The sequence below is a fragment of the Gigantopelta aegis genome, chromosome 4, assembly GCF_016097555.1.
Source record: "Gigantopelta aegis isolate Gae_Host chromosome 4, Gae_host_genome, whole genome shotgun sequence".
Classification (NCBI taxonomy): domain Eukaryota; kingdom Metazoa; phylum Mollusca; class Gastropoda; order Neomphalida; family Peltospiridae; genus Gigantopelta; species Gigantopelta aegis.
In genome coordinates, this window is record NC_054702.1 from 4580245 (window position 1) to 4593929 (window position 13685).

Here is a 13685-nt window from a genome sequence, read left to right on the forward strand (position 1 = left end):
GGTACATTGCAGTTAATACTTAGTTACACTACTATTATGGGTTGTTTTATTTTGATGACGTTATTTCTTCAACAGAATGGTATAAGACTGTAATAGTAATTAATGATAGTATATGAAACAAGAAATGTTTGTAAAATAAAACACGTTTTGTTTTGTTTGACTACACCACTAGAGCACATTGATTTATTAATCATCGGCAATTGGATGTGAAATATTTGGTAATTGTGACATACAGTCTTAGGAAACCTGTTGTTTTTCCGTTAGCTGCAATCAATTTTGTTTATGTTCACGTTCCCAGACAGGACAATACATACCATGTCATTTGATATACCAGTCGTGAGGTACTGATTGCGACAGGGAAAATCTCAATCAGAGAATAGGTCCACTGAGAGGATTCGATCCCACGAGACAAGCACCGAAAACGGGGACTCTACTGACTGAGCTATATCATCTATGATGGGCGGGGTCCAGTGTAGCCGATAGTTATAGAGAACACAATGTGAGTGACCATCTCTACTGACTGAGCTATATCATCTATGATGGGCGGGATCCAGTAGCCAATAGTTATAGAGAACACGATACGAGTCTGATGAGCTATACATCTATGATGGGCGGGATCCAGTAGCCGATAGTTATAGAGAACACAATGTGAGTGACCATCTCTACTGACTGAGCTATATCATCTATGATGGGCGGGGTCCAGTGTAGCCGATAGTTATAGAGAACACAATGTGAGTGACCATCTCTACTGACTGAGCTATATCATCTATGATGGGCGGGGTCCAGTGTAGCCGATAGTTATAGAGAACACAATGTGAGTGACCATCTCTACTGACTGAGCTATATCATCTATGATGGGTGGGGTCCAGTGTAGCCGATAGTTATAGAGAACACAATGTGAGTGACCATCTCTACTGACTGAGCTATATCACCTACAAACTGACTATGAGTGGGATAATGTGCCACTAAATTGACATTTCACAACAACAAAAATCTAAATGGTCCCATATTTCATTTTTTAAATGCCTCAAGTATTAAAAAAGATAAATATACATTAATGTTATCATGTTTACTGAATTGCGTGGGTGTGAAAACATGGGATTAGCAACTTAAATCAAGTATTTATGTGTATTGGGAGCCAAAATATTAGCAAGTTTGTTTTTCGATGGCTGCCATTTTGAAAATGAAGATTCCTGCTGGAACTGTTAACCGATCACGTGTGTCCTGCTTTTATATGAAAGAGAACTAAAAAGTGTACCGTATGCAAATGTTCACACCTTTTTTCACATTTTAACAATTGATGTATATTTTGACATAAGCTACTAGACTATATTTCTCCAGCCAGCCAGTGCACCAAGACTGGTATATCAAAGACCGCTGCATATGATATCCTGTATGTGGGTTTGTGAACATAAAATATCCCTTGTTACAAATGGGACAATGTAGCGGGTTTCCTCTTTAAGATTATATGTCATGATTACTAAATGTTTGATATCCAATAGCCGATGGTTAATAAATCAAAACAAACTTATTCCTCAATAGCCGATGGTTAATAAATCAAACCAAACTTATTCCTCAATAGCCGATGGTTAATAAATCAAAACAAACTTATTCCTCAATAGCTGATAATTAATAAATTAACTTGCTCTAGTGCTGTCTTTAAATAAAACAAATGTGGGTTTTTTTAATCAACTATATTATAAGATAAAATGTTTGATTGAGATCGTTTAAGAAATGCATTGCATTTTATTAAGCTGGATCGTGTGAAACTGATACGGTTGGCTTTCGTTTAGTTTTCGCTTCGTTTGTTGAAAATGATATGTGCATGGAAGACAATTTCGACATGTTGCATGGCTGTAGAACTTGGTGACATCGGTGGGACGTAGCCCAGTGGTAAAGCCCTCGCTTGATGCATGGTCTCGGGGGTGTCGTGGTTAAACCATCGGACATAAGACTGGTAGGTACAGAGTTCGCACTCCGGCACCGACTCCCACCCAGAACGAGTTTTAACGACTCAGTGGGTAGGTGTAAGACCACTATACCCTTCTCTCTCACTAACCACTAACAACTAACCCACTGTCCTGGACAGACAGCCCAGAGAGCTGAGGTGTGTATGCCCAGGACAGCGTGCTTGAACCTTAATTGGATATAAGCACGAAAGTAAGTTGAAATAAAAATGTTGCGCGGTCGGTCTATGACTGACCACCGTCGTCGTTGGGCCCATTGGGCTATTTCTCGTTCCAGTGCACCACGACTGGTATATCAAAGGCCGTGGTATGTGCTGTCCTGTCTGTGGGATGGTGTATATAAAAGATCCCTTGCTACTAATGAAAAATGTCGCGGGTTTCTTCTCTAAAACTATATGTCAATGCTTGACATCCAATAGCTGATGATTAATAAATCAATGTGTTCTAGTGGTGTCGTTAAGCAAAACTCACTTTAACTTTTAGTGCAGTTGATTTGATTTTAGTTACATTGTCCTTCCTGGGACTACAATGTGCTCTAGTGGTGTCGTTAAATAAAACACACTTTTTTTCCTGGGATTATGAACCTATCCTACCTGTTTATATTTGCTATTTCTCTTCTCGCGGAGAGTTGTCTTTCTTGACTTGTGTCCTTATCCTGAGTTTTATTTCAAGTATTTTCGTGCTTATATCCAATTAAGGTTCAAACACGCAGTCCTGGGCACACACCTCAATTATCGTGGCTGTCGCTGTCTGTCCAGGACAGTGGGTTCGTTGTTTGTGGTTATATAGAGAAGAGGATATAGTGGTCTTACACCTACCCATTGAGTCGTTAAAACTCGCTCTTGGTGGGAGCCAGTAACGGGATGCGAACCCTGTACGTACTAGCCTTATGTCCGTTGGTTTAACCACGACGCCACCGAGGTCGGTCTTATCCTGAGTCATCAGGGTCATATTTATATTGGCGAGCAAAGTGCTCACAGCAGGGGACACGGATAGAGTTTTGTTTGTGAATAATTGTATCTATCGGAAGAGTTCAGTGTACATACATCTGCTCACCTTTACATTTTGAGGACACCCTGTGATGTACCTTAAGTGGAGCCAGTAAAAGTATCAATACTGTATTAGTGTTAGAAACAACACAAACCTGTCGGGTGGAGACCTTCACACCACACTGGAACAAAGTACATCTTCAATATAGCGATCACGGAAGGAAATGTTTTATTTAACGACGCACTCAACACATTTTTTATTGACGGTTATATGGCGTCGGACATATGGTTAAGGACCACATATATATTGAGCGAGGAAACCCGCTGTCGCCACTTCATGGGCTACTCTTTTCGATTAGAAGAAAGGGTTCTTTTATATGCACCATCCCATGGACAGGATAGCACATACCACGACCTTTGATGTATCAGTTTTGGTGCAGCGGCCGGAGCGAGAAATAGCCCAATGGGCCCACTGACAGGGATCGATCCCAAACCGACCGCGCATCAAGCGAGCGCTTTACCATTGGGCTACTAGGCTACTGGACGTCACGGTGTCACATTACCATCAGTACGCTAATATATCAATTCGACAGGTGTGACCTTTAAAAAGAGTTGTTCTACTTACTTCAAGCCTTCTTGTTATTAAGATAGTGGCCGAGATAAACAACACATCAGTCCCTCTGTTCAAATTTGTGTAGGTCATGTTAGTGGTCATGTGAATATAGTGTGGCCTTGAGTTCGGCAGCTCCTTACCGGCCATTCATTCAACATAAAGAACGGCAGGGTGGGTTGACGTGGGTGGCACCGAGATAAGAACACTGTTCAACTCGGGGTTAAAGGTAAATGCATCACCACGACAGCCGCGGATATATGGTTTATTGAAGGGTACTGAATCTGCTCACTTTATAGGCAAAAATTAATGACTATTATCCGTCCCATCCTCCTACAAATATGTTTTTGGGAAATAATTTCAGTTTGGTTTGACGTAAGAAGAAAAGTAAAAATGTTTGGGAAACAAACTATTTTTGTGTGAAATTTAGAAAACAATCGATTCAGAAATAACTTGTAGTAAATTCCATATTATGAAAACATTTTGTTTTGTTTAACGACACCACTAGAGTACTTTGCTTAATTAATCATCGGTTACTGGATCTCAGACATTTTATGATTTTGACTCGTAGTCTTCAGATGAAACCCACAGTCACCACTTAATGGGCTACTCTTTTTCATTAGCAGCAAGATATCTTTCATATGCACCATCCCACAGACAGCATAGCACATACCACGGCCTTTGATATACAGGTTGTGGTGAATTGGCTGGAACGAGAAATAGCGCAACGAGCCACTGACGGGAATCGAACCTAGACCGACCGCGCATCAGCCGAGCGCTTTACCTTGTGAAACAAAAAGCAAAAAAGCCTACCAACCAACGAGGTGGGTTGGAGGGTCTTTTCTTCTGCATACCCCCACACCTGTAGTCTAGTAGTGGTATACTGAATGATCCATTTAAAGGAATAAGAGCTGTTACCATGGAAACAGTAAGCATGTGCTACCTCTTCTGTCACAACATCTACCCCTGCGTCATCGGCGCCACCTACCCCTACACCAGGGTCACAACCTACCAATGGACTGATCCTAATAAACTCCGTTACTCCATCTAATAACCACTGATTAATAAATTAATATCATCTAATGGTGTTGTTAAACAAAACAAACTTTAGATATGGGTATAAACAAATAATAAATAATAAGTTTTTAAAGGGACATTCCTGAGTTTGCTACAATTTTTAAGATGTTATCGACTAACAGAGACTTTATAACGATTGTAATTACATATCAAATATATTTTTCTGCATAAAATATTAGTGGCTGTATATTAAACACATTTCTGATCGTTCTACAATTTGTACTAGGTTAAATTTAATTTAATATTTTTTTCGTACGTAAGAAATTATTTGAAAACAAAATCCAGTTTGAGCTTCTTACAAGTATTAAGACGACCAGAAACACATTGAATAGACAGACACTGATATTCTAAACAAGAAAATATATTTAATATGTAAGTTTAATCGTAGAAATATTTTATTAGTCGGAAACAATGCAGCAAACTCAGGAATGCCCCTTTAAGTAACTGTATATGTTGTCAGGTGCATTCTCAGAGATTTATATCTAGAAGTGAGGTGGGTTGAAGTTGGTCCTGTACTCTTCATACATCACAATAACACCAAAATAGCACACACACCTTTCTTGTATATAACAGTAACTGCAGGAATGCAGTTTTACAATTAAGAATAGACTGGGTGATTGATTTTGTGCGTGATTGTCAAGTGGGAAATGTCATCTTAGTAAGTATTGTAAAGCATGACCCACTGTTGGTGTATTAGCTTATTTCAGATGTTTCTTGAAGAAAACATACATTCATTCCAGCGCCTTTTCACTTGCCTCTTGGTTGAAGTTTGGGTTGGATCTGTTGGTAAAGGCGTGTCCCGCGTCATACATATAAAACTCGTGGTTCACCTTTCGTAGCTTTTCAGCATCAGTTGGGGACGATAATCCCACGATGTCATCCTTGTCGCCAAAATGGCACTGGATAGGGACCTTCATCGTCGAGGGATCACACAGCTCCTTACTGGGCACCCCATAAAACACCACGCCTGCGCTGACTTCCGGTGTCAGGCAGCAAGCAGCTACGATGAGGGCGCCACCCATACAGTAGCCAGTGACTCCAACCTTGGTACACCCGTGTTTTAGCAGGTACTTAGCACAGCCTTGGATATCCTTCACCGCTCCAAGCCAGTCGAGGCCAGTCATGAGGTGGCCTGCTTCCTCGTGGTTGGTTCCCAACTTGCCTCGGTAAAGATCGGGAACGATCGTGGTAAAGCCGCCCTTTTTGCCTATTTGCTGTGCTCTGTCTTGTATCTGCTGGTTTAATCCCCACCATTCCTGGAGCACTATGATTCCAGCAGATCCTTTGACACCTTTGAAGAAAACGGCAGGCACCTCCCCTTTCTTGTTTTCTGAGGAAACTTTGACGCGTTCACCCATCGTTTTGATGTTGACCAGTTGAACAGCTAAAAGAAACAAAACAATAGTGCATATATAAATAAATATGTTTGTTTTGTACACCGAGTAGAGCAATTTCAAAGTACAATATACTTTTAACATATTGTTTGGGACAATTAGAAGTCGGCTATGTGTTGTAATTCTTTTTTATTGGTCCTGCCGCCCCACAACCCACTTACACATGTACATGTATTTTAGTTAAAACAGCCAGGTATGTGCGTCTCTCTCTCTGTCCCTCTCTCTCTCTGTCTCTCTGTCTCTGTCTCTCTGTCTCTCTCTCTCTGTGTGTGTGTGTGTGTGTGTGTGTGTGTGTGTGTGTGTGTGTGTGTTTCTCTTGATATTGACTCGGCAATGTCTGCTAAAATGTACACTTAAAGGGACATTCCTGAGTTTGCTGCAATTTTTAAGATGATATCGACTAACAGAGACTTTTTAACGATTGTAATTACATAGCAAATATATTTTTCTTCATAAATTATTAGTGATATTAATCGTGTTTCTGATCGTTCTAATATTTGTACTAGGTTAAATTTCATCTTATTTCCTAAAATATTCTTTTTTCGTACGTACGAAATTATTTGAAGACAAAATCCAGTTTGAGCTTCTTACAAATATTAAGACGACCAGAAAAACATTGAATATACAGACACTGATATTCTAAACCAGAAAATATATTTAATATGTAAGTTTAATCGTAGAAATATTTTATTAATCGGAAACATCTTACAATACAGCAAACTCAGGAATGTCCCTTTAAAGCAGTCAGGTATGTCTGTGTACCTGCCCTCTCTATTTCTCTGTGTCTCACAATTAACGCTGCGATGTCTATTATTAAAATTAAGTATGTTAAATGTTCGCTTAATGTAATTATGCCAGTCTATCTGTGTGCCTTGCCCCACCTCTCTCTCTCTCTCTCTCTCTCTCTCTCTCTCTCTCTCTCTCTCTCTCTCTCTCTCTCTCTCTCTCTCTCTCTCTCTCTCTCTCTCTCTCTGTCTCTGTCTCTCTGATTTAGCTCAGTCGGTTTAGTGCTCGCTTGACGAGCTTGCGTCGAACCACCTCAGTCGATCCATTCAACTGGCTGGTTAAAGGCCGTGGTATGTGCTTTTTCCTGTGTGAAAGTGCGTTAAAAGACCCCTTTCTGCATTAAGAAAAATGTAGCGGGTTTCCTCTGATGGCTACGTGTCAGAACTACCAAATCTTTGACATCGAATAGTCGATGATAAATTAATCAATGTGCTTTAGTGGTGTCGTTAAACAAAACAAAAGTTAAGTTTGTCATTGATTTAAGTATACATACTGCTCAAATATGTGAATCATTCGTTTGAATAACTTATATTTAAAAAAGTAATTCAACAGTTTATAACGCTCTAAAGAGTATATTATAACACTGAAAACATTATTCGTGTAACTTGAAAAATTCTCAACGTACACTGAGTTCCGTGCTGGAACAGGCTGGGGTTAACATTAGCATTCCCGAGTATTCCGATTAATTTTCACTTAGGCAGTAGAATTTAAATTTAGAATTTCAAGAGTTTTTACCTGTAAGTTTCACAGAAACGGCCATACAAACAGAAATTACGCATACTTCGCGATAGAGGCCAATACACATAACCTATACACACGTTTTAAATTTTAAATACAATCACCCCCCCCCCCCCCCCCCCCCCAGAATCTAACTACCATCCAAATTTCAGCCAAATCTATTAACATATAATACACAGCAATTATGATGTTATATGGAGCAGAATTGATTTTTGACCAAGGCCGATATTTATGTTTTGCCAATCAATAGTTTTATTACATCCAATAAGTTAAAATATCTGCCGGGCCCATCCCACTTTAAACTTTAGGGACAGGATTACGGTGAGGTTTCTACTTGTTGTTAAATACAATGGATGAGGAGGGAGGGCGGATATGATTGCCATATTCGTATGCACCTTGTAAAGCAAATAAAATTCGTTCTGTAAGCGTATGTGATAATGCGGGTTTCGTTCTGTGATCAGAGCATTCATGTTATAGGTTGTGTTACTATCGATCCATGCCTTGGTTTGTTAGGGTTTCCTAGAATAATAATCTTTCTACCTATACAGTTTAGTGACATCCATGGAACAATGTTCATGTCATATTGACCGAAAACTCTGAAAACGTAGTCTCAGAAACACCAGGATCCGTTAAATGTAAGCTGATGGTACTAGTCCATGATTCCATTTATAATAAATTCTTCTTTATTGAAGTTTATTGACATAAATTGACGAAATACGACAACATGTACATACAGAAAAATAACCTTTCAGTCAATTTTATTTGAAGCAAATGTCAGTCTTAGAAAAATAAAATCCCGTCGGCAGACTCAAAATTTACCGTCGGTGGGTCCTTTTACCGTCGGTGGGTCCTTTTACCGTCGGCAATTATCAAAAAAAAATTGCCGTGGGTGATAAATTAGTAAGTTCGAGCCCAGGTATGAATCTTTAAGCATCATCGTGTGTTTCGTGAATGCAGTCCTTTCACAGCAGTTGTTTACACCGTTTTATGGGTAATTTTATATTGTCTCTTTGGTCGTGCCTTTAGTATTGAATTTAGTAGCCCATAGTATTCGAGTCGCAAATGGTTAAGGACCAGTACATAATTGATAAAAAGATCAGTGACGGTGACAGGTAATAACAAGTAGGTTACAACCGTAGTTAAAACATTGCAGACTGCATGTACACCAACCTGCAAGTGCAAACTTCTTTGGTTACCGGTAGAAAGTGTATGTCAAATCCATAAATAAAAAATAAAAAATATTTGGCTTTTTAATATTGTTTTGCCAAGCATGTCTAATTATGGTTGGGAGGTATACATTTATTTGCAATCAGGTTTTGGATAGCCATGCCACCAAGACGTAAACTGAGACGTAAACTGACTGTGGCATATATCAATGGGGACATATACATGAGACAAGTAGCTAGACACCTGCAAGTTAACCATCTGTTATCCAACGGCTGCAGGAGTGTTTCTGTACCACTGGCAGAGACAATGAGCTACCACGCTCCTAGGTGAAGTGTTCATAAGATCCTTAACGTCTTGTCACTAGTATATTTGTCAAATGAGAAAACTTGTATCCATCATTGATCCCTACATATATCCTGGCTACAACTGCCCCTCTAGTGCTAGATTAAATCCTCAAATTCGGGCAAAGCCGATAGAGATATTTAAGCAAAATGTGCAAATGTGATGCCTTTTTACCATGTATTTCTTTCATTGTACCCGCAAAAGTAGTTGTAATTCATGTAGAATGCGCAGTGATTCGTTTGTAACCCTGTATAGCTGTTTGGCGGTAACGCTTATATGAAAGTAACCTTGTTATCCAGATTCGGGCATTTGCGTTTACTTCGGGAAGAAACCAGCCTGCCACCATACAGAAATGGGAATCCATACGCCTATGAAAATAGAACAAGAAGACATAAAAAACACAAAAAAACAACAGTTTTATCAGATCCTGTATCTTAAGCAAGACGGCGATCAAGATGATTAACTCGCCCCGCCCCCGCACCCGCTTCGCCATTAATTCTTAGCATATCAACTCCTTAACACTGAACAAACATCACTCTCATGCCACTTGTCAGTGATTATCTAACAACGTATGAAGTGAACAACTATAATATATATTTTCACATGTGTATGTTGTACTTACCCGATGCGCCTTGCTATTACACTACTGTAGGAATAAAAACACCTTAACAGAAGTTCAGTCCACCTGTCGTCAGCGTCAGGCATGACCTGGATCGCACCACCTCAGTGACCTTGCGACCAACGAGAATAGAAAGACAGCGAGCCACTGGAGGGGGTATTTTGTTTGGGCACCACGCAGTGTAGCGATTGTAAACTGTACCATTAGAACGTACACAGGCTACTCCTTATAGAGTATCGTTCTTGGCTGTCGTTAACCATTCCCTCCTTCATTCGTTCAGTCCTTATAAGAGTGATGCGAGATTATATATTACAATAAAACACACAAATTCATGTTGATGCACAGAATCCTTACAGGGATAGAGAAATACAAAATATGGCTAAAATCAATGGTAAAAGGTTCATAAAATATAGATGTGACAAACACCAGTCACACATCACCCAGCTGCGTCCTTTTTAAATGGAATAGGCCTATCTCCTCGCCAACCTCCCCCACAACCCCGCTCCCCCCCCCCCAAAAAAAAAAAGAAGAAGAAAAAAGCTAAAAAAAAAAGCAAAAAAAAAGCAACAACCAACAACAACAAAACCCCCCACACAAACACCCTCCCCCACAAAAAAGAAAAAAAGAAAAAAAGAAAAGTAAAAAGACCCACCCCCACACAAAACAAACAAGAGTTCGAGTGATATTGTGGACTGTCAATTAGAGCACACATAACACACTAAAATTTAGTCAATATTTTATTTTGAAAGTTTTAAAAATAAGGGCGGCCAATATTATAATATTTATTCTTTATCATATAATATCTTACATTTTCAGTGCAATCAAAGAATGTGATATTTTTTGATAACTTTGCAAATTAGATGTAAATTAGTCGAGGTTTCGGCATTAGGTTTATTGACATTTAAGCAAACGTACTTGGGTGACACTCCATGATTGACGTAGTCATCAAATAAAAACATTTCAATGGCAGTTTGACGCTGAAAGCTGTCCAGCGTTCAGAAAAGACAAAAACGTTAAGCCGCGATCACATTTATCCGCTTTTTACTCTCCGCTCCCGCTCCCGCACCCGTTATCCGTCGTCCGTTGTCCGTTGCTTACGAACACACCTGTCAGTGATTTTAACAAAAATGCATGTCTACAGTTGCTGCACGAGAATACTTGATATTCACGTGTGTTGTAGGGTATATATACTTCGAAGCATACAACAAATATCCCTAATTATTCGACATGTCGAAATACCTACAAGTCCGCTGCAATGATGATGATGATGATGATGATGATGATGATGTTTTGCTAATGTATTGGTATGGAAAAAGGAGAAAGAAGACGACGAAGAGGTGCCAGACCAACAACCTACGTAACTACGTACCTTAGAAACATAAATTTCGCCAGTAAAAGACACTGCAGACAATAACGTTTTCGTATTTATAGCAAATTGATTAGAAATTACTTATAGCCATTGGTCGATATTAAGTCATCATTTCAACAAGAAATTCATGAATACTGTGATTTCACGTGTAAATGTATTCAGTGGCATACCTGTATAACTTATTTTTCGTGGGAATGGGTGGTATTTGACCTTTAACAAAATATGAAAGTACTTGATGGGTTGGGGTATGTTTGAACCCCACCTTACCACAACCCCCCTATAAAAATTAATTATGAAAATATTTACATTGGTGGAATAATGAAATAACTTACACACACAAACACACAGACATATATACAGACACACAGACAGACAGATATATATGTAATTAGAGCTGTATCTACGAAGAATTGAATCGCGAGGTCAGGAAATACCCTAAATATGACGTCACATTGTGGGAATCCTATCCGCATCCATTGTCCGCTTCAGTGAAAATCGGTCCAGGAACGATTTGTGCGGACGAGTGTAAGTGTGCGGAAGCGGAGACGGATAGGTCTGTTTGCACACATTGATTTCAATACAATCGAATTTCACTGACGACGGATAACGGGTGCGGGAGCGGAAGCGGAAGGAAAAAACGGATAAATGTGATCGCGGCCTTAGCCATAACTTTATTTTGATGTAAGGACATCTAAAATGACGTCATTCGAGTTTGACATCATTTCCATTAAAAAATACACCGCGCTACATATTCTTACGTCATTTGAATATCTAGTAATGGCGGACTGGAATTAAATTTGCGTGTACAGTTTACAAAAAGACGTTGTATTAAGCTTGAGCTTATATGATAAAGAGATTATTACCCTCGTGTATTTCGGTATCTTCAATATCATATATTAGGAATAAAAATAATGAATTATGCTCGCCAGAGGCTCGCATAATACAATTTTTATTCCTAATATATGATATTGACGATACCGAAAAATACTCTGGTAATAACCTCTATGTATTTACCCCAGGAACGGGTTTGAGCCTACCTGTGCCAGGTGCGCAGGACAGTCGTTTATTTCGGGCGTCATTTTTAAAGACATTACATCAGAATAAATACCCATGGCAATTTGTACAATGAAAACGACAGAGATTCAGTCTGACTTATAGTCTAGTCAATATAGGGCCAAACCTATCACAAACTGCAATACATTTTGTCTTCTTCACAATACAGTTTGGAGAGGTCTCCAAAAAAACATAATAAAATGCACCTGAATACACATTCGGGAAATTAATATGGCTAATGGTTTTTAAAAAATTCAATATGGCTGCCAAACGCCTTTTTGGTCACATAGCAAGTACTAAGCAGGGTATTTTAAAGTTTAGAATGCATTTCTTAAGCATGAGGAACCTTTTTAGAAAATATAACAATTTACATGGGGATTTTCTTAATTTGCCTAAATCGAATATGGCTGCCCAAATCCCTGAAAATGGCTTATTTTACCATATAAACCCTTCAACGTGAACATTTGATTTGGTTTCAAGGTCAAGAATATTGATCATTACTGTGGCCATAAATTGGTCACAAATGTGTGACCAATCCTACATCTAATGAAGATCAGTGACCGATAATTATTCACAGAGACTTAGCAATGTTACTCTATTTTAGTGCATAGAATGTCTATGTGTAACATGCTACCAATCGTTTAACATAAGATTTGTACTCAAAGTATTTATATTCTGAGGCGACCAAAAGCGCGTCGAGTCAAGCTTGAGCAATGAAGGGGTTTCGACCTTTACTTTATACCGATGACACTGTTAATTTTTGCTGAGAAAAATATTGATATGCAAATGTTTAAAAATGTATTTCATAATTAATGCGTCAAATGGAAACTAACTGTTAATCTGGCAAAGACATAATTGTCATTTTTGAGTCAAAAAGTCATACACTTGTATTTACTATATCTAATAAGATGTCAGAGGTCATTGATTGTCATAAACTTGTATATACTATATTTAATAACATGTCAGAGGTCATTGATTGTCATAAACTTGTATTTACTATATCTAATAACACGTCAGAGGTCATTGATTGTCATAAACTTGTATTTACTATATCTAATAACATGTCAGAGGTCATTGATTGTTATAAATTCCTCGTGTTGTATTTTTTTTTTTAAAGAACCATATAATTATACTCATTAGCGATGAAACGTATCGTGAATTAACCCACGAAAGTTACGTTTTTAATTAAATCTCAAATATGTAACCTCAATTTACCTATTGATTTTCGACTTACACGTTTAGACTAAACAATTTTACCTATTTCACTTTATGGTTGTGAAATATGCGGTCTTGCAAAAACGTTTTATTATAGAAAGTGTACTTACTAGATTCTTGAGAAGCATTCTTTGTGTAAAACGTAGTACACCTATGTATATGATACATGGTGAGCTTGAAAGATTTCCACTTACTATTTATGTGAAAACTAGAATTATTAGTGGAATATGGTATATGGTAACCATGTGAATCAGCCATCTGCTAGAATATATAAGACATTAGTATGTAATGATAGTAGCTCTTGTTGTTCCAAGTACAGTTTGGTCATAGTTTAACTGTTTGAATAAAAGTCACCACAG

The 13685-nt window shown here is 38.5% G+C and overlaps 1 protein-coding gene across 1 annotated transcript; it reads right to left on the bottom strand.

The window, feature by feature from the left end:
- Window positions 1–5055: 5055 nt before the first annotated feature.
- On the bottom strand, window positions 5056–9758 carry LOC121371201 (protein usf-like). Its single transcript, XM_041496908.1, has 3 exons — window positions 9693–9758; window positions 9358–9438; window positions 5056–6027 (listed from the first exon to the last, which is right to left on the bottom strand). The coding sequence occupies exon 3, from the start codon at window positions 5999–6001 to the stop codon at window positions 5375–5377; it is 627 nt and encodes a 208-aa protein (XP_041352842.1). The 5' UTR covers window positions 6002–6027; window positions 9358–9438; window positions 9693–9758; the 3' UTR covers window positions 5056–5374.
- Window positions 9759–13685: the final 3927 nt, after the last annotated feature.